This window comes from Theobroma umbraticum, unplaced genomic scaffold (assembly GCF_002168275.2).
Source record: "Theobroma umbraticum cultivar Fairchild unplaced genomic scaffold, ASM216827v3 scaffold_4.1, whole genome shotgun sequence".
In the NCBI taxonomy this organism is placed as follows: Eukaryota; Viridiplantae; Streptophyta; class Magnoliopsida; order Malvales; family Malvaceae; genus Theobroma; species Theobroma umbraticum.
In genome coordinates this window covers 6,312,680-6,337,936 of record NW_018397258.1, presented here as the reverse complement: position 1 = coordinate 6,337,936, position 25,257 = coordinate 6,312,680, and the positions used below count along the sequence as shown (strand labels likewise).

The 25,257-nt window shown below is 33.4% G+C and overlaps 4 protein-coding genes across 4 annotated transcripts; 2 read left to right on the top strand and 2 right to left on the bottom strand.

Moving 5' to 3' along the window:
- The first annotated feature begins 5,806 nt into the window (after positions 1-5,806).
- On the top strand, positions 5,807-11,063 carry LOC110413262 (CBS domain protein with a domain protein (DUF21)). The gene is made up of 13 exons (XM_021424029.1): positions 5,807-6,158; positions 6,385-6,461; positions 6,584-6,667; positions 6,755-6,868; positions 7,366-7,449; positions 7,547-7,618; positions 8,196-8,263; positions 8,864-8,951; positions 9,088-9,161; positions 9,242-9,614; positions 9,883-9,929; positions 10,025-10,106; positions 10,538-11,063. Exons 1-13 carry the CDS (start codon positions 5,912-5,914, stop codon positions 10,589-10,591), a joined length of 1,464 nt encoding a protein of 487 aa, XP_021279704.1. The 5' UTR covers positions 5,807-5,911; the 3' UTR covers positions 10,592-11,063.
- Positions 11,064-11,342: 279 nt separating this feature from the next.
- On the top strand, positions 11,343-16,791 carry LOC110414208 (ELKS/Rab6-interacting/CAST family protein). The gene is made up of 9 exons (XM_021425286.2): positions 11,343-11,721; positions 12,353-12,417; positions 12,670-12,832; positions 13,081-13,922; positions 14,184-14,357; positions 14,456-14,572; positions 15,354-15,533; positions 15,645-15,691; positions 16,121-16,791. Exons 2-9 carry the CDS (start codon positions 12,370-12,372, stop codon positions 16,437-16,439), a joined length of 1,890 nt encoding a protein of 629 aa, XP_021280961.1. The 5' UTR covers positions 11,343-11,721; positions 12,353-12,369; the 3' UTR covers positions 16,440-16,791.
- A 113-nt stretch (positions 16,792-16,904) lies between these two features.
- On the bottom strand, positions 16,905-17,559 carry RTFL14 (ROTUNDIFOLIA like 14). The gene has a single exon (XM_021425287.1). The coding sequence runs from the start codon at positions 17,383-17,385 to the stop codon at positions 17,248-17,250; it is 138 nt and encodes a 45-aa protein (XP_021280962.1). The 5' UTR covers positions 17,386-17,559; the 3' UTR covers positions 16,905-17,247.
- A 2,234-nt stretch (positions 17,560-19,793) lies between these two features.
- GPX5 (glutathione peroxidase 5) lies at positions 19,794-24,571 on the bottom strand. The gene is made up of 6 exons (XM_021424998.1): positions 24,229-24,571; positions 24,046-24,122; positions 23,878-23,939; positions 23,383-23,501; positions 20,150-20,317; positions 19,794-20,023 (listed from the first exon to the last, which is right to left on the bottom strand). Exons 1-6 carry the CDS (start codon positions 24,280-24,282, stop codon positions 19,988-19,990), a joined length of 516 nt encoding a protein of 171 aa, XP_021280673.1. The 5' UTR covers positions 24,283-24,571; the 3' UTR covers positions 19,794-19,987.
- Between the last annotated feature and the right edge of the window lie 686 nt (positions 24,572-25,257).

Genomic DNA, 25,257 nt, shown 5'->3' with positions numbered 1-25,257 from the left:
TGGCAGACAAGATACATGCCTACCTCAAATCATTCCTCCAAGAAAAATACCTCAGACTCCAATTTTGTTGGCGATGCTGTCCTGAGTAGTTTGACAAACTTTTGTTTTTGATACCAGAAAGCATGTCCGGGGCAAAGGGAAATTGGGACTCTGTTCTGCAAAACACTCCCATCCAAAAGAAACTTAACCATGAATATTTGCGGCCACAATGTCTATAACCAGAAAATCGAAGTGACAAAAGGAAAGCTAGATGCCTTGAATTGCTCTGCGTTATTGCATCAGGTCGAAGAGCTGCATAACATTAACAATTACCAGCACAAATGGAGGAGACAAACTCCAGCCATTTCCCAAAGAACACATTGGTGATGTAAACAGCAACGTAAAACCTGAAATAATTGGATCAACCATCAAAAATATTGTTAGCTAAATCCACAAGTACAGCAACTTAAGTAAATAAATGAACTTGAGTCTGAAAAAAGAAGGAACTTGCTCCTAATCCTTTGTACCATCTCCTAGCCAAATAAATAAAAGAATTCATTCTTAAATTAATAGGGAAAGACAAGTTGACTGATTCGAGAGTGGCACTTTCGTTTCAGAAACAGGCAAGAAAACAATCCAAAAATGGAAATTATTGAGAAAAATAGCCATTGAAAGCGCCAGATTCTGGATTGACACACAAAGGCTACGAGCCTTTTCATCCAAACCACTTGTGTTTTTCAAATTGCTTTATTTCATTCCTGCTCACCATGGGATCAGATCCAAATTAACACGCATTCTGAAACAGAAAAGTAGTTTGTCCTCCAAGCCATCAAACTGAAATTTAGCATCCTATCAAGAAAATCCAAACTTCAGAAGAAACAAAATCTCACTGCTCACCCTCTCTTCACGATAAATTATCCCACCAGCATTTGGGCCGATCCTTAGTCACTGCTGTAATGGGCCACCATTGAGGCCAGAATCCCTTCGGCTGGGCCTTGCAAGTTCATCTATTACGTGTAGCCTATTATTAACGGAAACCGCTACAATAGGTCTAACCGTGTGATAAAGTTAATGAATTTAAGTTTTTTTTAAAAAAAAGAAACTTGTATAACAAATTAACGGATAAACAGCATATATAATTTTTAAATTTATCTATTTTACGTTAACAATATAGGTAATGTTTGAATTTATTTATTTTATTTTAAATGTTATTTAATTTTTTTTTATTTTTTAGTTTAAAATATAAGAATATTTTTTAATATTAATGTTATATTTAATTAATTTAATTTAATTTATTATTATAATTTATTACTTTAAATTTTATACATTTACGTTGGTATTTTAACAATAATCGTTCTAACTTTATAATTTTTTACGTTAATACTTTTAATTTTATGTTAAGGTTTTTCAATTACAAATTTTCACCATAATTATTTTTATCTTTGCTTTTATTTATTTACATATTCAAATTTGTAATCTGTTAAATACTTTAACTCCTGAATATAAATTTAAATATATTTTTATTAAAATTAGATTTTTTTTTACTTAAGTGACTTATTACTTTAATTTTTACACATTTACGTTAAGATTTTAAATTTACTTATTTTATGTTTATAAGTCTTTACGTCAACTCTTAAAATTTTACATCAAAGACTTTTTAATGGTAACTTTTAATTATAATTACTTTTATACTTATTATTCTTTATTTTAAAATTAAAATTTGTAAATCATTAAATAATTTTAGCCCAATATATAAATTTAACTGTTTCTTTTTCATTAAAATTAAAAATTTTTTTACTTAGTTAATTTGTTATGTTAACTCTTACACATTTATGTTAAGATTTTAAATTTGCTTATTTTACCTTTATATGTTTTTACATTAATTCTTATAACTTCACATCAAGATTTTTCAATGGTAACTTTTAATTATAATTATTTTATCCTTATTATTATTTATTCAAAATTAAAATTTGTACATCATTAAATACTTTTAGATCAAGAATATAAATTTAAATATTTATTTTTTATTAAAATTATATTTGTTTTACTTGATTGATTTGTTACATTAACTTTCACACATTTATACTAAGATTTTAAATATACATGTTCCAGCTTTATAAGCTTTTATATCAACTCTTACAATTTTATATTAAAGCTTTTCAATGATAACTTTTAATTATAATTATTTTTATTTTTATAACTTTTTGTTTTAAAATTAAAATTTGTATACTGTTAAATATTTTTAGTCTGAGAATATAAATGTAAATGTTCTTTTTTTATTAAAATTATATTTTTTACTTAATTAACTTATTATGTTAACTCTCACATATTTACTTTATGATTTTGAATTTGCTTGTTCCACATTTATAACTTTTTACGTTAACTCTTACAACTTTGCATCAAGGCTTTTCAATGGTAGTTTTTTACTATAATTATTTTTATATTTATTATTTTTATTTTAAAATTAATATTGGTATATCGTTAAATACTTTTAGCTTAAGAATATACATTTATATGTTTGTTTTTCATTAAAATTAAATTTTTTTCACTTAATTAACTTATTACATTAACTCTCACACATTTACATTAGGATTTTAAATTTACCTGCTCCACCTTTATATATTTTTATATCAATTCTTACAACTTTACGTCAAGGCTTTTCAATAGTAATTTTTAATTATAATTATTTTTAACCGTATTATTTTTTTTTCAAAATTAAAATTTATATATCGTTAAATACTTTTAGTCCGAAAATATAAATTTAAATGTTTGTTTTCTTTAAAATTACATTTTTATAACTTGATTGATCTATTTCGTTAACTCTTATAAATTTACATTAAAATTTTAAATATGATTGTTCTACTTTTATAATTTATTATATCAATTTTTATAGCCTTACCTCAAAGTTTTTCAATGGTAATTTTTAACTCTAATTGTTTTTATCTTTATTATTATTTATTTTTAAATTAAAATTTGTAAATGATTAAATACTTTTAGCCATGAAATACAACTTTAAATATTTGTTTTTAATTAAAATTAGATTTTTACGACTTAATTGACTTGTTACATTAACTTTCACATGCTTATGTTAAAATTTTAAATATACTTGTTCTACCTTTATGAGTTTTTACATCAATTCTTCAAGACTTTTCAATAACAATTTTTAACTATAATTATTTTTTTATTATTTATTTTTAAATTAAAATTTATTAACCGTTAAATATTTTTAACCTAAGAATACAAATTTAAATGTTTATTTTTCATTAACATTAGATTTTTGTGACTTAATTGACTTGCTACGTTAACTCTTATACATTTATATTAAAATTTTGAATATGCTTGTTCTACTTTTATGAGTTTTTACGTTAATTCTTTTAACTTTACATATAAACTTTGCAATAACAACTTTTAACAATAATTATTTTTATTCTTATTATTATTTAGTTTTAAATTAAAATTTGTAAAATTTTAAGTACATTTAGTCCCAAAATATAAATTTAACTATTTATTTTTATTAAAATTAGATTTTTATGACTTTATTGACCTATTACGCTAATTCTCACATATTTAGGTTAAGATTTTAAATATGTTTGTTTACTTTTATAAGGTTTTAAATTTATTTTTACAGCTTTACGTCAAGGCTTTTCTATTGCAACTTTTAACAATAATTATTTTTATCTTTATTATTATTTATTTTAAAATTAAAATTTATAAATCATTAAATATTTTTAGTCTAAAAATATAAATTTAAATATTTATTTTACACAAAAATTATATTTTTTTACTTAATTGACATATTAGGTTAACTCTCAGATATTTACATTAAGATTTTAAATTTACATATTTCACTTTTATGGATTTTTACATCAATTCTTACATCTTTAAGTTAAATACAACTCTTAACAATAATTATTTTTATTTTTATTATTACTTATTAAAGAGTCCTTATCTCCTTGGACTCTTTATTTTTTTAATTTTATTTTTTTTTATTAACCAGTTGAATGGGTTTGCTTGTTTCTTTATTGAATTTAAATCCACAGCTGCAAATTAATCTTATAGACCATATGGTCCTTATTATTTAACTTTACAGAAAGGTAAAAAATGATAATTTTATTGCAAAATTTGCCCTAAAGAAGTCTTCAAGTAAAGCCAACTCCCAATTGAAGGACAACTCATCAAATGAGGTGTCAAGTGATTAATATGTGGCATTTTTTTTGTTATTTTTGGTAGAGAAAGAAATAAAAGAAGGAAAAAAAATTTATAACTTAATATAAAAAAAAGTCTCAATAGGAATCCAGACAGTGTCACATGAATATATCAGCAAGAGAGTGTTATAAGTCAAAAGAAGTAATTAAGTTTTTCATATGGAATCATCAGGGAAGAGTTATTATAAGATTTGGTTTTGGATGGACTGTTTTACTTGTGACTTATATAGGTGATGGGTAGCAAGTGATAAGATTTGTCAAGTCAAATTTTAATTAAAAGAGAAAAGGTGAACTTAGTGTGACAAACCATAGAGAGGGCAATGCATAAGTAAAAACAGAGAGAAAACACTTAATCAAAAAATTGTTAGTAATAATTTATAGTATTTATAATATTTATGTATTACAATTTTAGTCATAAAGTGTCACTTTATAAATATATAAAGATAAAACTTTAAATATATTTTAAAATAATATTTTAAAAATTATGAACATTTATTTTTTAAAATTATCAATTTTTAAATTTACTTATTAATCAAGTAATAATATTTGATTTCACTGATAATATATAAATTTTATATAATAACTGTGTATATAATTCATGTGCTAATGACATCAGCTTGTATAGCTGGTAACTAGCATGGACTGCGATCAGATTTGAGCATCGAGTTGAGCGCATTTTCAGTTTTACCTTTTATCTGTTTACAGGCTTGGGCTTTGACATTTGGGTCTCGTAATGGAGCTTAGTTTTGGGTTGATGGACTTCTTGGTTAGCCTAAAATGCTTTTGGGCTTTTTTGTATGAGCAAAAATAGTTCTGGATTCTTTTATGTGCTGTGCTTTTACCTCTATGTTTTTAATATTTTTTAATTAAAATATTATTATTAAGTATTACATTTCTATCAATTTCTATTTTAAAAATATAGATATTCTATCAATTTATATTTTTGAATAGAGGGAAAAAGATTTAAGTCTTTTTTTTTTATATTAAACTTTAAGTCTTTTGGGAAAAGAAAAAGAAAGATAGGGAGAGGAAACAAAATATGAAAAATATGAAAATATTTTATATTGTATTTTTTTCAGATTTTAATTGCTTCATTTTTAGATATTATTTTTTTAATTTGGAATAATTAATTTAAAGAATTGATCAATATAAAAATGTATTCATTTATATATTTTAAAAAAGAAAAGATTAGCATCTTTTGCAACAATGTGCAAAGATTTTCCTGATTGAACTAAATTTATAATCACAAAATTTAAATTATTTTTTTCTAACAGACAAACTCACATCAGCCGAGTTTCAAAAATTATCGAAATGCCAATTTTTCATTTTACTTTTTTTTTTGCACAAAACTTGAATTAAACGTGGAAAAATAACGTGTAATGTAGGGGCGAGTATATTATAGTCTCAACTATTATGATTTGACCGCTACTTCTGTCTGGTATCCATAAATCTAATTTATTTTATCATTTTTAAATCCCGACGTTGTCCCCTTCTCTCCCGCACGCGCCACACCAAACCCCACACATCCACAAAAGAAAAAAACAAAAAAAGGGGGAGGTCGCTTTCTCTGTCTGTCTCTCTCTCTTTAAAAGCCTCAGCCCTCCGGTTTTAGTAGTGTTCTTTGTCTCTGTTGTCTCTTCCACCATAAGCAACAGCCTCACCACTACACCAAACACCACCAACCACAGCTACGCTCCTCCAGTCAACGGCAACAGAAAGGAAAGAGCATGTTGTTGGAAAACGCCATAGTCGTAGCTCGGACAATCATGACTTTTTCGCCGAACGACATCGTCTTCGAACCGGACGACATCCCCTTCGGCTCTGTTAAGTGGTTCGTCTATGCGGGATTCTCCTGCTTGCTTGTGCTCTTCGCCGGGATAATGTCGGGCCTTACCTTGGGCTTGATGTCTCTGGGTCTCGTTGAGCTCGAAATTCTACAGAGAAGCGGCACTATTACTGAGAAGAAACAAGCTGGTAAACTCCCTTTCAGTTTTTACTTTCCTTTTGTTCAACTATAGGAGAAACACTAGTAACTGTTACCCAGTAATAAATTTGCTGAGTTTACTGTCTCAAGCTATAGAATTACAAAAAACAAACACCCAATTCCCCTTTTCTTTTTTTGCTATAATTATTATTTATTTATATGACTATTATGTTCCATTTTTTCCATTTTATATTAATTCTACTTCCCGTGGTGCAGCTGTTATCTTACCAGTTGTTAAAAGGCAGCATCAGCTTCTTGTAACTTTGCTTCTGTGTAATGCTTGTGCCATGGAGGTGAAAATATCTTTATCTGTTGGTATTTCTAAAATTATTGATAGTTTTAATGATCATTTTTAGAAGACGCAATAGCATTTCCTTGATTTATCCTTATGCTCACGATTTCTTTGTTCTTGCAGGCCCTTCCTATATCCCTTGATAAAATTTTTCACCCCTTTGTTGCAGTGTTGCTGTCTGTCACTTTTGTTCTGGCTTTTGGAGAGGTATATTTATTGTGCTTTTAATGCTTCATTTTCAGCTACTTAAGCCTTTCGATGGGATTTATTTATTTTATACCCATTTTGGATCAGATTATTCCACAAGCAATATGTTCAAGATATGGACTTTCTGTTGGTGCAAATTTTGTGTGGCTGGTGCGCATTTTGATGATCATTTGTTATCCAATTGCTTACCCTATTGGAAAGGTAGTATCCCAATTTAAGTTTCTTTGTCCGCTAGTATTATTTAGACAACAGGGAAGCTTTCCATATGTGTGCAGACACCAGCAAGCAAACATCCATGTTTGGTTTAATGGAGTGCGTATAGTTCAATAAAGAGTCAAACTTTTTAGTGGGTATTTTAGGAGGATTTGCATTGGACAAAGAAAAAGGTTCTGATATATTGAGCAATGATCAATGTGCCATGTCACCTTAGGTATATGGTGCTTAAATCTGGATATTCCTTGACCTCCATTCAAACAACCCTATTAAGTTGTGTTTGAAATACTCTTAGGTATATGATAATTCTTGAGAACTGTGGTTTTCTTGGATATTATATTCTGTTTGAGGTTTTATACCGATGCTTTTGATATGGTTCAGCAATCAGGATGTGCCATTCATTAGTGCTTTATTCTTTTCTGAGATTGCTTAAATTATGTATTGCTTATCAAATGATAGTCCTGCATTCATTGGCATGGCTTTAGGTTCTGGACGCTGTAATTGGCCATGGTGATGCTTTGTTTAGACGGGCTCAGTTGAAAGCCCTTGTCTCTATCCACAGCCAAGAGGTAACTGCTTGAACCAGATAAGATAATATTGCTTAAGCAAATAAATTTGTCTTTGTTTCATTTGAACTTCCACTAATTGTCATTTCTGTCCTTATAGGCTGGAAAGGGCGGTGAACTAACACATGACGAGACAACCATCATTAGTGGTGCACTAGATTTAACTGAAAAGGTAAATGCTCTTATTGAAATAGCATTCAATGAGTGCAAATGGCATGTCTCTTTATATCTCTGTTTATAATAGAAACTTCCAGAATTCAGGCATGTCATTCTGTAGAAGATGAATGTTGTTCTATGACAATACATAATGAACAAATATACTCAGATCTGGATCATATCTACTTACACACCTAGATAAACTCGGTAAACACACTGACTAAAGTTAGCCAGTTCCAATTATGAAATTGTAAGATGTACTACTTTAGTATAGTGGCAATAGGATCACAGCCAAAATGGTAAGTTTGTCTCTGCAAGGTTGTGATAGGCTTCTAAGGGGTGTACAGCAGCTTCCTCTCTCTCTCTCTCTCTCTCTCTCTCTCTCTCTCTTCCCTTTTGAATTGCTTGGCCATTTTAACCTAGAAGTCTGTTTGGTTGTTATTGCTTCAGATTATCTAAGTGCTTCATCTGTACCAGAATCTGTTTGTTTTACTTCCAATTTTCCACTTTGAGATAGCTTAGAAGCTGATAAGAGTTCATTGCACTGTCTTTTATAAAATGGTCGCAATTCTGATGTTTCTTGGAACATGCAGACTGCAGAGGAGGCTATGACACCAATTGAGTCGACATTTTCCTTGGATGTCAATTCGAAATTGGATTGGTAAGTTTCAGCTGGATGGTATTCTTTTTTTTTTTTAACTGCATCATTTTTTCTTCTTCATCTTGCAGTTAAAATGAGTTAGAAGTGACCGCAGCTCCCAATGTTCTGTTCAAGATTCAGGAAAGCCCAAAAAAATATCTGAGGCCCATTCTATCTGTAATTTTTTAGGAAAGGGCAGAACATAATTTGTCTCTTATACTGGTTGGATAAAACTAAGTTAATGCTTGAGTTTTTTGAGGTTTTACATGGGAAAATGAATATTTGGATGAGTGATGGATCTTGTGATAGGTGGGGAAATCTGCTGGTTGCATTCAGAACATGGAATATCGCACTGATAGGCTTAGCTTAATAATCCTATCCTGATGTAGAGAATACTGTTTTTTTCTTCTTTCATGCAACACCTGCTGCTCCTTTTAGGATGATATTATAGGAAAGAAGATTGACTTTAATGATCATCTCCTGTTAAGTGGTAAAGTTCTAGTGAATAAAATTACGCCTACCCTCAAAGGTGGTTTATATATAAAGTGATGCCTTCAGTACTTCTGTATTAGTTTAGTGTCATATTAGGTCATGAATGAATTTATTTGACTTTTAATGCAGGGAAGCAATTGGAAAAATTCTTGCACGTGGTCATAGTCGTATCCCGGTCTATGCTGGGAATCCGAAAAACATCATTGGGCTGTTGCTGGTGTGTTTAATAACCCCATTGGCTTACTTATGGTTTCCTTTGTGTTGAAAGTTTCTTCTTAAATGTTTCTAGTGCAATGTGGAATTAATTTTTCCTTCTTAAATTCTTATGAATTCTCCTTTGTCTTGATATTTAGGTGAAAAGTCTTCTCACTGTACGAGCAGAGACAGAGACTCCAGTCAGTGCTGTTTCCATCCGAAGGATTCCTAGGTGTACACATGTTCTCCCCATTGTTTTTTATGTTTCTCTCTATATCTAAAAGTATGGTTTCTCATGCATGCACATCTCAGGGTTCCAGCACACATGCCTTTGTATGATATCCTCAATGAATTTCAAAAGGGAAGCAGTCATATGGCAGCTGTAGTGAAGGTTAAAGAAAAGACCAAAGATCCTGAGTTCTTTGATGATGGAGAGAAATTTGACGAGCATAGAGTTACCAATGGGAATTCTCAACTAATCACCCCTTTGCTGGCCAAATATGACACGAAATTAGATAGTGTTGTTGTTGATGCTGAGAAACCTTCAAGCCCTATCACTGTGAAGAAAACTCTTCAAGAAAATGGTGTCACAGCAAATACCTTGCATCATTTTACAGAGGATATTGAAGATGGGGACGTCATTGGTATCATTACCCTAGAAGATGTTTTTGAAGAACTTCTCCAAGTAATTGCTGTTTCCTTCATTTTCATCTGTCTATCACGTTTTCAAACCTTTGGCTCATCCATGCCTCAGACTTGTGGATATACCTTGCCAACTAAATTCTTCTGTTGCCCTATCTTAATCTTCTAACTTCAATTAATTAAGATCAGTGATTTGGCATTTGATTTTGTGAAATGTGTTTTATCATGGAATTTCCATCCGCATTGTTTCTCTTCACATACATGATGCAAATTGGATAGATGTTACTTGCTGATCCCTTTCTGCATTGTAGGAGGAAATTGTAGATGAGACTGATGTATATGTTGATGTACATAAAAGGTACATGCTATTTGGATTTCATAGCTTTTATTCACTTTCAGTTGAGCTAATTACTTAATTGAACATGAATTAATCTTTTCTTCTACTTTTTCAAGGATACGTGTGGCTGCTGCTGCGGCTGCTTCATCTGTAGCCCGGGCTCCTTCCAGTCGTAGATTGATTGGCCAAAAGCCTTCAGTAAGTACACAATGTTTATTTCTTAATATCAGGTGTGTCTTGCTGCATCATTAGATCATTAGCGAAGTAATGGCTAAAACCAGCTTATTGTTGTAATACATGATCTAAGAGATCATATTAAATTGTTGGGCATTCTCCATGTATGCAATCTCTCCAAACCTTTGATTTCAGAGTTCACCAAACATCTACATTGGAGATGCATGTCATGAGGCATCCCCTTTGAGTTTTTCTGTATGCACACGTCTTTTTGACAGGCAAGAGATTGACAAAATACTTTGTCCTATCGGTGACATTGCCAAATGTGCTAATAATATGGAAAAGGCACAGATAAGCTTTGGACCTGGACTTAAAATTATGTGGAATACTTCACAAGTATCATGACCCATGAGAAATTTCCATTAATGATCAATTTGCTATTTGATATCTTTCAGGGTGTTCAAAGTAAGCAAGGACAGATGACAAAGAAGTCTGTGGAGGATGATTAGCAAACAGGGAGATCTCCTCTTCTGGGCAGTAACTAATGACCTTAGGCTGGGCAAAATAGAATCGAAGTGATGCGTTTTTCTCTCCTTGCCATCTGTTGTAAATTGTCAAACCAGGTTGGATAAATCGCACTCATGTATGTGGTTCAGACTGAGAAGACAAGGCATGCTTACTGTACAAGAAAATTAGGGAAAAATTTTGTTTATGGTAGTAGTTACTAGTTCTACTAGGAAACTAGCTATTTCTTGGTATGAATCCTAAATATGACTCGTGGGGAGTGGATTTTGCTAGGATCATTTTCATTTCCTTTCAAATGTCTTGATACCAGAAAAAAAAAAGAAGATGTTGTCTGGAGCAAGGCGCTGAAAACACAAGTAGTTTTTAATTGCTACCAACCGTGGCTATCAATTAGGACATAAGCAATGTGATTAGAGACAAAAATATGCTTTTTATGGTAAAGATTGTAAGCTGTCAGATTACTCCATGGATGTTCTATTTCATCAAACAAAAATTCCCAACATACCTTAATTTGACAAGAACAAGTAAAAACATTGCTTCTACAACATAACTTATATGTACTAATAAACATGACATTTAACCTATGTTTAAAAAAATCATTAATCATTGAGATAATAAACATTTTCGAAGGAAAAAGGATTAATGCATTTTAATAAAATCAAAAATGGACAAATACAACATAATGATAAATATTTTTGGGAATATAGTTGTAAATTTTTAGTCTAGTGATTACAAAAGAATAGCATAGGGTAAATGGTCCAGGACTCCACGGTGGGGGAAGCTTCCCTAGACACGCACAACCACTAAACAAAACAGGCCAAAAAAAAATTCCGATCCTCCAATCGCAGCGACCCAAACGGCTTGTTTTATGTTTCCAGCATGCAAGTGCCAACGGGGGCAGTCAATGGAGGCGCTGATGTATTAATCTGACGATAACACCCTCAAGCGAAATCTATAATCACGGTGATATCCAGTTCCTTAGCTGCGTAGTTCTTATGGGTTCTTCTCCCCTTCCCCCGCAACATACCTTTCATAATATATAACGAACACCCGAAAAAGAAATAGAAATAACCCTCCCAATCTCGCCTTCTCAGTCTCTTTCTCGCTTGAAAAGGTCAGTTCTTTGTGTTTCTTTTCTTTATTTTCTTCTCTCATTTTCCCGTAAAACACTGTTTTTTTTCTGGCCAACCGTCAAATTATAATCCATTTTTGATCATATCTTCTTTTCTCCGCCGCCAAACAGAGCATTCTTTTCTAATTTACTTTGCATCGTTGCATGTTAGGATTCCCTTCGGATTTTCCTTCTGCTTTTATTGTTATATTCGCTTTATATATATATATATATATATATATATATATATTCAAATTAGAATCTAGTGTTTGAAATTCTTTTTTTGTTGCCTTTTAATTTGGCTATGATGTCCTTTTAACCATCGAACAGAGTGCTAGGGTTTCTACTTTTGATTTATATAATTCTAGGATAGAATTTTTTTGATAATTGTATTCTGATCCTTAGGTTTTCTTTCATCATTAATTAAATGAAAAATCGTGAGTTGATGGTTATTTCATGAACTAAACAATTTTTCTTTGTTTTCTTCAATTCCGTTGCAAAAATAAAATTCTGTGGTACGCGAATATTGAGCATGTTTATAATTATGATTTTTATTGAGAATATATATATATATATTTATAGTTTACAGTGTTGATTATTAATATTATGTACGTTTTTGTTACTATATTTGCAGGTCCATAGCTTTCCAATATGGGGTTTAATAAGGTTTATCAATGCTTGATGAATATATTTCCGCAGGTACTTCCTTTTACTCATTTTTAATTCAATGCTGTTATTGGATTTTGTTTTATTGTTATATAAACACAGTGTTATAAGTTGGAAATTTTCAAATATGCTTTCTCTCCCTTTTTAGTTATTTTGAAGTCATCTGGTTAGAGTTTAATGGATTACTTCAGCTTTCAGTTTTCTGGATTATATCTGAAATTGTACTCTATACTCTGAAAATATAAGCATCCAGTAAAAAATATTTTTCTTTCACCTTCTGCACAGGTTGATTCACGCATTCTAAAAGCTGTTGCTATTGAGAACTCTAAGGATGTTGATGCAGCTGCAGAGATTGTTCTGTCTGAGATTCTTCCTTACCTGTCTAAACAAATCATGGCTGCTAGTTCTTCTTCACAAACCCAGAGTCCTCAAGTGCAACCAAATGAAGGTAGCTTTTTTCATGATTTACTATGTGAGTTGGTTTATTCTGCACTGTGTTTAGGCTATTTTATTTTTGAGGATTTGCCTAAATCAATTAGTGTATGGAAGGTTTAGCTATTTATCTTTAACTGCTTCTTGTTGTGGATTAGAAGGTAACCGCTATTTTGTCTATGCATGTCTATTAGTGGCTTATTGGGTTTTATTCATTGATTTATTGACTTGTTCAATGTCATATATTACTTGTTGAGCATGTAGCTGTAGATGAGGAAGAAAGCAATCAGTTGAGGCGGCGAAAGGTATTATTGGGGAAAACAGCATGCTCTTCTACAGAACCATTGTTGGAAACAAATGAAGTTGTTGGAGATACTTGTCTTACAGGTGCTGCCAACAATGTGAATTTTCTAGAGGCATCAAATTCAGCAAGTACATCAAAATTTCATGAGAACAACAATGAGGCTGCTCATATTGAAACTGAGGAATTGATATTACTGGGCAAGCCTCTAGAAAACACTGCTGAAATTGGAAAAGATGAGTCTAGTGTCATCTTGAATGCTTTAGGGATTGAGAATACTCTGCTAAGTGCAAATCATGAAATCAAGAAGTCAGGTTCGCCAAGTAAAGACCAAGCCATAGACATCGAAGATGGGTTTGTTAGGAGTCCCCATGTTTCACCAGTCACTTCGGCTTATGAGAATACCTCACCTCTGGAGAATACTGGTAGTAGTGACAGCTCCAATGATGATTTAAATCTTGATGGACCTCTGGATTTGAATGCAGATTTATGCAGAAACAGTTTATTAAAAGGCACCATGGTAGGGGAAGAAAATGCTGTGTCTCTGCTGGTTCCATCATCTTCTCAAGAACAAGTACCAGAAGGCCCAAGCACTTCTCTTCATTCTGAAAGTGGTTCTATGATTCACTCAACTGATTCTGAGAAACAAGGAAGTTGTTCTGTAGAACTTAAATCCCAGCAGGACTCCATTAGTGAAATGGGTGATATTGAAGATGATACCTTTGATCCTGTTGTCAGTAGATCTGGCCAAACATGCAGAATTGATCTACTTGAAGAGATAATTGAAGATGCCAAAAATAACAAGGTACTCTTTGCTCTAAACTTTTTACTTTCTTTTGTAAGTTTTGAAGGTTATTTGGGTATCAGAATGAATCCTATGCGATGCTAACAATACTACTACTTAGTTTGTTGTGTCATTCAATCGTGGCATGAGGAATGAAATATCATGAGCTTCTGATGCTATTGCTGCTATCAATGACGCATTTTTAATATGAAAAGTTGGTTCATTGTTTCTTTTGTTCCTATTTGGAAGAACAGAACCTTAACTTATCGTGTTTTGGTGCAGAAAACCTTATTTCAGGCCATGCAGTCAATTATAAGCTTAATGAGAGAAGTTGAACTTAAAGAGGAAGCTGCAGAACAAGCAAAAGAGGAAGCTGCTAGGGGAGGTTTGGATATTCTTGTCAAAGTGGAGGAACTTAAACAGATGCTGCCACATGCAAAGGAAGCAAATGACATGGTTGAACTCTTGTTAATAACTTGCATTACCAATTATATAATGTGGTTATATGATTCTCGAAAGAGCATGAAAGCTCAGTCATTTTGTTCCTTTTGCAGCATGCTGGAGAAGTATATGGGGAGAAGGCAATTCTAGCTACTGAAGTGAGGGAACTTCAAAGTCGCTTGCTCAGCTTGTCAGAGGAAAGAGATAAATCTCTTGCTATTCTTGATGAGGTATTCTTGGAAAAAATTAAATTGATCATCTAGTAGATATTCAGTATAGAATTTGGTTTGATATCTACCGATAGAATTATATGCTGTAGAATGTTTCATTTGGCTATTTAGTTATCTGTATGTCATAATTTGTCTTGATCTGGGTTTATCAATATGTTTATTTATGTGGTGGCACATACTGAGTAGTTGTAATTTTCGCAAAACATATATTCTTTTCATGTATTGTGCAAGAAACTGATATTTGGTTGAGTTTCTTAATCCTGAGATAAATAAGCACATTGCTTGGAACAGATTCATGACTGAATATTTAGAGATTTGTAATAGATCATCCTTGGAATTTTATGATGCATTTAACAAGAACATAATATTGATACAGATGGCTTTGAGCTTGCTGGAATTTTATGGTGAATTTGGTTTTGATATCAACTGATAGAATTATATGCTGTAGAATGGTTCATTTGTCTATTTAGTTATCTGTATGTCATGATTTGTCTTGATCTGGGTTTATCAATATGTTTATTTATGTGGTGGCGCATAATGAGAAGTTGTAGTGTTTACAAAACACATTCGTTCATGTGTTGTGCAAGAAACTGATATTTGGTTTTCTTAATCCTGAGATAAATAGGCCCTTTGCTTGGAACAGATTCATGGCTGAATATTTAGAGATTTGTAATAGATCATCCTAGGAATTTTATGGTGCATTAACAAGAACATAATATTGATATGGATGACTTTGAGCTTGTTGTATTCTCATCTTATACTTGTATACATTTTACCACAGATGAGTCAAACCCTTGAAGCTCGACAAGCTGCAGCAGAGGAGGTGATGAAAACGGCTGAGCAGGAAAAGTTGGAAAAAGAAGAATCTGCCCTTAATGCTCTTGCTGAACAAGAAGCCATTATGGTGAAGGTGGTTGAAGAGTCTAAGATTCTACGGCAGGAAGCAGAAGAAAATTCCAAGGTAGCATTCATTTCTATGGACTCTGTACTAGTACTTAAGAATTTTAAACAAAAGTTATAATAGATTACTTATTTTGGACTTACCGTATTATATATTTTTGCTTTGCTGCAGTTACGTGAGTTTCTTATGGACCGTGGTCAGATTGTTGACTCCTTACAGTAAGCTTCATCATCTGATTATTTATTTATATTGATTTGCATCCAGCATGTTATCTTATTTTAAGTCCAATTTGTGAGTTGACTAGAAAATTGTTGGCTGATAGGGGAGGTGAGCCAGTTTTGGTTGGTTGTTTCAGTTTAGTTGATATGTTGTCAGTAGTAGTATGAATGTAAAGTAGTGGGGGCCAAATGATTGAATCATATGGTTGTGCCTCTGGTATTCAGGATGAAGTCACACCACTTGATGTCCAACTCCATGTGGTAGGATGGAGCAATGCATGCTTGATATTATTGTCAGTGGATATATTTGAAACTATGTTCTGATATACTTAAGCGATTTAATTTTACCAGCTCTGATTTGTCATTAGCAAGAGGAATTGAATAGTAATGAATGAAATGGTAACATTTTCCATTTCATCATTTTTGCAGGGGAGAAATATCTGTTATTTGTGAGGATGTGAGATTGCTTAAAGAGAAGTTTGATGGGCGTGTTCCACTAAGCAAATCTATATCCTCAAGCCAAACCAGTTGCATCCTGGCCTCCTCTGGCTCATCTCTTAAAAGCATGGCATCTGATCTTGGTTGTGAGCCAGGGGAGAAAGCTAAAACCCCAGAGAAGAGAAGCCCAACCCCATCTGTTAGTGGGCAGTCGCCAAAAAGCAGATCATTAGAGGAAAGATGCAAAGCTGATGGCAAAGAGCTTTTGGAGGATGGGTGGGAAATTTTTGATAGAGATGCTGAATTCTGAGTTGTATAGCGAAGCTACATGAATCATCGATGCAACTTACAAACATCAAAAGGGTCGCCTCCAGTTATAAATGGCTGTTAGAAGTCTGCAATTTTATTTTAATAACCATTTCCTAAGTACTAGGATATTGGATTCAAGCACTTTTTTGAGTGACTTGGAATTTCCTTATCATATATATAGGCATTTTCTTTGAACATTATATTGCTATATTAGTAGCAAAATACTATCGCACTCCTTTTGTACAGCATTAAGTCATGAATAAGTGAGTGCATTTATGCAGGTGCCCTGTTTTTTGTGTATATGTTTAGTGGGCGTCCCACTGAAGATAGTGATCATTTAATCTTGTGGTGAATTTAGTTGGTAGCGAACTTGGGTCAGTTCTTGAATGCGTAACTTTAGTTATGTCCTGCGTCTTGCTGTATACAGTTGGATCATTTCATGTCTAAGAGGAGAAGCAAATTAACATGAACAATCAATCATCCTGGCATGACAACCCATTGCGTTGGCACATAAAGAGAAGCTTGTAGCAGGTGCACTATTTACAAAAAATTGAAGTAGCATGTTAATTTATCCGCTCTGTCTTCTGTAATTCATGTTAAGTTTAGGCATCGCTCATCAATCAGACAACCCCTTCTTCATCTAATTGAAGAAAAAGGAAAACAAACAAACAAAAAAACACCCCCCCACCTCCTCCGCCTCCCTAATTGAAAGCGTGATTTCTGTTATCTAAACTATACACCACCTCCACCTCCCCAAGTCCATTGAGAATTGGATTCCAGACTGAATTGAACTGGACCCAACCCCAAGGCTAGTCCTGCCAACACAGCAATAACACAGTACATCGCCATATAATATAAAGCCTTCCCCGCTGCTCTCTGATTTGCTTTGAACACCTTTGCCATGACCGACCCTTCATACTCCTCATTGAAAACGAGCTTTCTGCCATCTCAAACAAAAAACAGAAGCAGAAACGCAACTGAATTACAAGAGTGGAAGCACCTGAAAACCTTTTTCTTTGCAATTCCTGCAAGTGGCTGAGAGTTGCGTATGGAGGTTGAAAGTTGTAAGGCTGTGGAAGACTTTGAAGCCCAATTTATGGGAAGCCAAAGCAGGTGAAGATATGAGTGGAGCAAATATGTGGAGGGTGACAAATGTTGGCCCCTGGTTCGGTCTTATGGCATTAGGTCCCACTGTTTAAGTAAGAGGACAATCAGGGGTATTAGCTTGTCTGCTTGCCAAACTATCTTGAAAAGGACTTACCATCAACTTCCCCATCTCGGAGAGTCATCTCTGTCCCGCATGCATCATCCATTCATGCTTTACCCTACCTTCATTCATGCACTTGTTACAAATCATCACACTGTACACCAAGTACAAAGTTTGTAGTAGTTAGTTGTTACTTGTTTATTTATTCAACCAAAATTTTGTTTGTTCTGTATTTTGCCATTGTTGCTTGGGTTTTCTAGAGTTTTAGGAGGAAGAAATTGGAACTCTAAACTCTGTTCCGTCTCCTCCTTTAAAGCCTAATTAAAAACCACTTGATAATTAAATCGTGGGGGGGGACAGAAAATCAGAACCGTATAAAAATAGGGCTGCATCAATCAATCATTGTTAGTTGTTAATTAAATGTTTATTTCTTTCAGCATGAGCCAACAACACTAACAACAGCTTTAAATACGTTGCAGGGGTCGTATGACTAAAGGTGTATTTTAACCCACAAAATTGCTGACAAAATCAGCATCACTGAAGGAATAATGAAAGCGAAGTGTCGTTAAACCTTTTTAAAAAATGAAATGAATGTATCCTAATCTTTTTTATTTCTTAATCAAAGGCCAGATGCCTGATGAGTCAACGCCACATTCGAGTCCCAAAAGACTCCTACGCCCTTAAGAAGCTGCTTGCTAAGGGAATGGGCCTCTCTCCCCCCTACGGTACCCACTAATATTAGCCCTCGTAATGGTATTAGGCCTATCCATTGACAATAAACTCATACTCAATGGATTAAAATTTGAAGTTTACTTTAGGTCATACTAGTATTTACAAAAATTGATCACAGGGCCAACAACACTCTTGCTACTCCCCGCTGTCACGTATGCGGTGTCGGCGATAAGGCCAACCGATACACAGTCCTAGTCAATCCGACATGCCGGCCACCTATCATTACCGGCCGTGACAAACCAGTTTAAAAGTCAGTTTCACATGCACCTCATGTTTCATAAATTGCTGTCCTACTTATCCTCAAATGGGGTGCTAAGTCGTGATTCCTCCCTCTCAGTAACAACTTCCCAAGCCCTCTAATGGTGAACACCTCGGGTCATGTCGGGCCATAATTTTCATGTTAATGGGCTGAAGCGTGCCACATCTACTCTTAAGAGAATCGTCGTCTTCGAAAAGGAGATGATTGATGGTTCTGTATGCGGGTCCGTTCCACGTGAGAAACTGTCCCACTGTTGTGGTAAAGATTGGCCTGGGAAAAAGGGTTTATAGCACAAGCTTATCCGATTAAGAAAAGCAGAACAGAAAAATCAGAAGACAATTCTTTTTTCTGGTGATACAATCGTGACCAATATGATGCAACTAATGTATGCTCTCAATTCCATCGGGATTCAAGCTGTGCCCATGGTGATGGTGATGATGATGATGATGATAAGGAAATGCGCACGTGAGAAAGCAAAACAAGTGGGGTATTGGCGACAAAATGGTTTCTAGGTATGAGAATGTTGCTGTCAAATATGAGAAAAATCCCAGTTGTCGGGAGAGATTTTCTTGCATTGTATGATCAAGATTCACAGGAACAGTGAGTTAGTCAAATATAATCAATGCAAATTGCAAAGACTTCGCTACACGTGTGGAAAAGAGAGAGGAGCTTGTTTGTGTTGTGTCCACCATGTGGTAAACAGCCGAGAATTTTTCAATGTAACCAGCAAATTCTTCCATTACTATTAACACCAGCTGCTTGATGTAACCTTTGGGTAAAAGGTTGCGCACTGCAACTGAATATAAGAATAAACGTGACCAGCTGTTTTTAAAAGGAAGCTCACCCTCGGCACAGTCTGCAAATTCTTATAAACTGGACTTGATTGTAAGCATAAATATTAGCTGTTTTGAGGAATCGAGCAATAGGCAGATGGTTGCTTCTGTTCTGTTAATATATAAACTTACTTTGAAGTGGTTCAGGGCTTGGAGTTAGGTGTTGATGCTTTAGAGAGAGGGCGTTATATGGTCATCAGAATCCGCAAATGATTTTCCCCATCCAAAATGTCTGGAACAGTTCTAAATTGGCGCTGTCAGCCATGGGTGACAGAGAAATTCCAGAGAGGAAATTAATAGCTTAAATGCAGCAAAGAAACTGTCTTAATGACAACAATGGAAGACAACTATTCTTTAACTAAAGCAGCGGATGTCATTACATGAGGCATCATCAACATAGATATATCCCAATAGTCAATCCACCAACATAATAGCATACATTATCATGGGCATGGCTAACACTTTAATCTTTACATTCTCTCCAATTTTATCTTCCCTTCCAACTCATCCTGTATCTTTCACGTATCCACTCCCAATGCTTTCTTGATGTCAGCCTGTGCCAAGAAGCAAAGCAGCACAGCAAGAATGAGAATACTTCTATGTTCAAAACAACATAGAAATTAATGTCTTATGCCATAATTAAATTGCACATGTCTCAGGATAAAGGGTGGAGCTAGTACCTCTATGGCCAGTGGTGCGGTGGTTGGGCTATAGCGACCAAGGACATGGCCATTTTTATCAACTAAAAACTTTGTGAAGTTCCACTTTATCCTAGATCCCAGGAATCCAGATTTGTTTGATTTTAAAAACTTGTAGATAGGTTCCGTCTTTGGCCCATTGACACGAATCTATATATGAAAGAAAATTTAGCAGAAAAGAGTAACCAGTCCTTATAGAAACATTATATGTTGATTGAAGATGTAATAAATAAAAAAAAATTATGAGAAATAACCCTACTCATAAGTTCAATTTAAAAACATTTTCCATTATAATTTTAACTATTTTTAATCAATTTTTAACATAATTTGACAACAATACTCTTTAAACAATTTCAGACAAATTAAAATGATTTTGATTTTCTCCATTTCGCCATCTAAACAATAATTTCAAAATTAAATCCCAATTTCTCTCTCTTAGCAAAATAACATCAAAGTATGTGTTTTAGGTCTTTTAGTGTATTGGCTAATTCATATGATCTCAAAGTTAAGGGGTTAAAAATGATTAGATATATATATAAATTAGTACACTATATGATTTTGGTAACTTAAACCTTGATGCAAGCAAACAAATCAATTAGTTATTAAGTATTATTTTTAAGCATTATGTGTTTTTAGACATTGTGTCACTGATTTTTAGATATTACAAAATTGATTTTTAAATATTGCGTGACTTAACCATTGCATATCTGGTTTTTAAGAATCGTATGACTGGTTTTTAGATATTACGTTAAGCAATGCCTAAGTCACATAATGCCTAAACCTAGTCACACAATGTCTTATTAATTAATCATGCAATGCCTATCAACCAGTCACACAATCTTATATCAACCAGTCATGCAATCCCATATAAACTAATCACACAATGCCTAAAACTAGTTATGTAATGTCCAAAAACCGATTACGCAATGCTTAAAAACTACCAAAACTACTGAATTTTATTAACAAAATTAATAACTTCAAATAATATATCATATTCTATTTAACAACATAATCAACAAATATGCCAACTAGACAAAGAATGCTCAAAATACTCAAATTTTTTTTTATATATCAAAAACCACTCCAAAATGCTTAAAAATGCTTAAAACGCTCAAAGGTTTTTCTTCGTATATCAAAAATCATTTCCAAATACTCAAAATGTTAAAAGTTCTTCTTTCTGATAAAAAAATACTCCAAAGATAATGGTTTAGTGATGAAAGCTCAAAGAGCATAAATCGGTTTGAGGCACAGACCTACACATATGAGTTAGTTTCATTAAGGGTAATTTTATCCACAATTAATTTTTTTTGACTAAAAATAGTAAAAATTATAAAGAAAGCTATTTTCAAAAACAGCTTATGTATGAGGGGTATGTCTGAAAAAACCCCTATATAAAAAGCAATAAGCATGATGAACAGCCAAGCTACTGCTAAAATTGCAGAAATAAGAGCTCTGTTTTTTCTGAGAAAAGCAGAAATAAGAGCTTGAATCCCACTTGTAAATAATCAAATCAACATGACAAGTATTAGAACTACTGAAGGTGCTAAAAGACAATAGAACCGTCTTAATTAATTGGCTAGTAGATTCCCAAAAGGTCAAAAAAGGCCCTAGGAAACCTTTATGCATTCCTCAGAAATTGTATGAGTTAGACATCTGCATTGAAGTACGTATGAGTATAAAATTTTATCATCATAATTCTTCAAAAATGAGTTTTGTGATTATATCTTTCATGCTCAATATGAGCAGAATTCGAAGTCTCAGTCTCATACAAACTACCTCACATGTGGAGTCATGCTCTCAAGAACAAAATAGAAACATTATTAGACCTTGCAAACTTTGCCTAGGAGGGCTATTAATCAGAAGTCATTGGACAAGAAACCTTTTTTAAAACTTTGCTTGCAGAAGGATCAGATTGTGTAACTGAAATCCTGCTTGGACTATTGATCATAGAAATTCAGCTTGGATTACCAACCTCCAGTTGAAAACCAGAAATATTTTTACATTGGCCACCCCCAAGAATATTAACATTTGAATCATAACCTTTCAATTCTATATAATATCAGCTCTCAAATGTACCAATATCCACCCAAAGGAAGGGGAGGACTCTGGTCAGCCACTTCCAATCTCATGCTTTATCTCAGCTGAGAGTAAAGGCCAAAGTGACTTTTGAGTCTATGTGTTACTAATAAGATTTAGAAAATCACATCCCTGGTAAAGAACATTTCCTATCAAATGCACAAACACAAACAACAGATATATCAATGTTAAAGCAGACTCGAGCAAATACTGACTCCTGTTTCTTGGAGCCAGAAGACAATTAGGCTTCAAGAACAGTTTTTCTTGGAAGAAAAACAACAGTTTCCTATTAATAGTCCAGCATCTACCATATTTTGTGAGTCTATATGTTACTAATAAACACTTTAAGAAATCACATTTGACCCTGGCAAAGAATATTTCCATTTGATAGTCCAGCATCAATTAAGCAGAAAAGGCAGTTAAATGTAGTTCTAAATAGCTGCTTAAATCTGTTAAGACATGCTTCCTCAGCTCAAAAAATGTGTTGTCCAAAATTGAACACAGTCCAAGCAAGAACCATACACACTGCAGCTTGCATTGTGAACATAAAAAACAAAAAGTCAATGAGTTTCTTTTAGAAATACGGTTCTGAATGTGCTTTGTCCTCCATTCCAATCAACTTGAATCACAAACAGTTACAGCACATTAAGGAACTTCAAGATCTAAGTAAAGATTTCATATAAGTGCACAAATATTTGAAGAAGAAAGTCGTGAGATTGTCACAACTGATGATGTTTAGGCAACTTTCAAATACCATTCAAATTTAAGATGCGATGTTGGAAGCTCTAAACACATATAAAGCCTCTATTCTTCTACTATTAAATTTGTCAGGAGTTGAAAAGGAAACAGAGTATATTTAAAAGGTACATCTAAATGGTGGCAAATGCCTGAAGCAGTATAAGAGAGAACCATCAGAGTCCTATCAACAGTTCACCTATTTCTATCTTCTTAAAGTAAGCAACATGGGTTGTTAAGGTAATTTGATAAAGGCAAAACCGATCAACAAATGCAACCACAATTAACCCAATCAATGGTCAAATTCAAGTAACTCAAAGCAACATCTCACTTCGCCATCAGTAAATCAGATACTACTTCTAACAAAAGACGTCTGTTATCCGATGTTAAATATATTACATTACCTTTCGAAAAATAGGATATTCAGCCTTGTATCTTGTACAAGCGAACTGTTGTACTTCTTGGTCTGTACCAGGTTCTTGCTTCAAAAACTGATTGCATGGGAATGCCAAGATCTCTAGACCTTCAGTCCGAAAATAAAAGCAGCTTCAAGTCTTAATATCTTAGGCAGAAAATTGTAAATAAAGTTAAAATTCATCCACCTGTTTCATATGACCAAATTGCCTAAACTGATAATTACAAAACCAAAATATCATATCTTCATAGAAAAGGTTGTATACAGCGCTATGAAAAAGAATAAAGCCACTCGGGAAATAAAAAGAAAGAAAGACAAAAGTCACAATGGCAGCCTTTGAAGACCTTTAAAATACAGAAACGAATTTAAGAGCGGTCTACACAGATACAAAACTAAGAACATAATTACGCATGATTGGTCTATTAATTTCCACTCTTTTTTTAGAAAAAAGAAAAAAGGAAAGAGTAAAGAAAAGAGAATAAACCTTGATCCTTGTATTTGCCGTAAAGATCAGTCAACTGGGTGTAATTCGAGTCAGTAAACCCACTGTTCACAATCACAAATGCATAGAATTCAGAAAGAAAATCAGGGAAAAGAAGAACAAAAGAAAAGAAAAGTTAAAAGAAGGGAAAATGGAAAGAGAGAAAAGGACCATTTAGAAGCAACATTAACCACAAGGAGAACTTTTCCTTCGTATATGCTAAGGTCCACGTCCTGACCTTTGTTATCCTACAACACAAACAACAGAAAAAACCGCCCCAAGAAGAGAAATAATCATCAAAACCATTTCGCAATTTTAATGGTAGAAGCAGAACAAGAAAAAAGGCAAAAGAACCTTGACAGTAAATTGATGGATTGATTTCTGAGGGACCGATTCAGAAGCCCCCATTTTGGTTTCTGATAAGCAAAACAAAAGGAGCTCCCTTTCCTATGGGATTGAGTGGTTCCTAAAGTTAAACGAATTAAAGATTTTTGGGTATATTGTGCCTTGCTCTATTTGTCTTGTATTTTGTCGACTGTTTCTGGGCGGTTGGCTTAAAATAGACGAAAACAAAAGGAGGGGAGAAATTGCCTTATTAGCTGGGCATGTAAAGAAGCTTCTGCAATAATAACAGCGTTTATTAATAATCTATATCTTAACAAGGAAACTCAAGTTCAAGATTTGAAGCAGCAGTAAATATAAATATATATATATATATATATATAGATTTTTTGGGTTAGAGAATAACTAAATCCAATCTGAAACGCTCTTTGAAATTTTGTGTTTTTAATGATTATTATTACTATTATTATTGATTCTTCCTCTTTGATCTTATCGAATCACGCGGTGTTTTTTACTGTGTTCAGTTTCACTCACCTTTAGACATCGCAATCCCTGAAAGTTTCAAATATGGAAACGTAAGATAAAGCAAACTACAGCGAAATCCACCCGGGACTCAAAAGGAAATTCATTTGATTCACAGGTCATTGAAATGGAAAATCGCCCGACACTGACAGAGAGAGAGAAAGAGTGGTTGCGGCCTCTGCCTGCAAGAGTGGCACTAATTGAGCGCACAACAAACGATCAAAGTAAAGGCAAACGCCGACTTGGTCAACCGGTTCCTGACCTCATTTATAATTTTTATATATTTATTGAAAACAAAAGCCAAAAAGAAATGTGGGTATAACTAAAATATTTTGGATTCTACATTGCTGAAAATGATACACTCGACTCCCGCTTCTGTCCTTCCACACACAATAATAAATCGGCATCCAGCTAACTAGATTATATTCAGCTCATTCTGATCCACTTAAACCACTGAAATTCTGCCAGTGTATTGACAAAATGGACTGTTTACAGCCAAAATGGGGTTGTAAATATAAA

What these genes read in the sequence shown, in the direction of transcription:
- LOC110413262 (XM_021424029.1), top strand. Translation starts at nt 5,912, where the DNA reads ATGTTGTTGGAAAACGCCATAGTCGTAGCTCGGACAATCATGACTTTT. An exon ending in TACTGAGAAGAAACAAGCTG is followed by an intron (nt 6,159 to 6,384) that starts GTAAACTCCCTT and finishes CCCGTGGTGCAG; the next exon opens with CTGTTATCTTACCAGTTGTT. An exon ending in TCCATCCGAAGGATTCCTAG is followed by an intron (nt 9,162 to 9,241) that starts GTGTACACATGT and finishes TGCACATCTCAG; the next exon opens with GGTTCCAGCACACATGCCTT.
- LOC110414208 (XM_021425286.2), top strand. Translation starts at nt 12,370, where the DNA reads ATGGGGTTTAATAAGGTTTATCAATGCTTGATGAATATATTTCCGCAG. An exon ending in TCAAGTGCAACCAAATGAAG is followed by an intron (nt 12,833 to 13,080) that starts GTAGCTTTTTTC and finishes TTGAGCATGTAG; the next exon opens with CTGTAGATGAGGAAGAAAGC. An exon ending in CAAAGGAAGCAAATGACATG is followed by an intron (nt 14,358 to 14,455) that starts GTTGAACTCTTG and finishes TTCCTTTTGCAG; the next exon opens with CATGCTGGAGAAGTATATGG.
- RTFL14 (XM_021425287.1), bottom strand. Translation starts at nt 17,385, where the DNA reads ATGGCAGAAAGCTCGTTTTCAATGAGGAGTATGAAGGGTCGGTCATGG.
- GPX5 (XM_021424998.1), bottom strand. Translation starts at nt 24,282, where the DNA reads ATGGGGGCTTCTGAATCGGTCCCTCAGAAATCAATCCATCAATTTACT. An exon ending in CGGCAAATACAAGGATCAAG is followed by an intron (nt 23,502 to 23,877) that starts GTTTATTCTCTT and finishes TTCGGACTGAAG; the next exon opens with GTCTAGAGATCTTGGCATTC. An exon ending in AATATCCTATTTTTCGAAAG is followed by an intron (nt 20,318 to 23,382) that starts GTAATGTAATAT and finishes TTTCATATATAG; the next exon opens with ATTCGTGTCAATGGGCCAAA.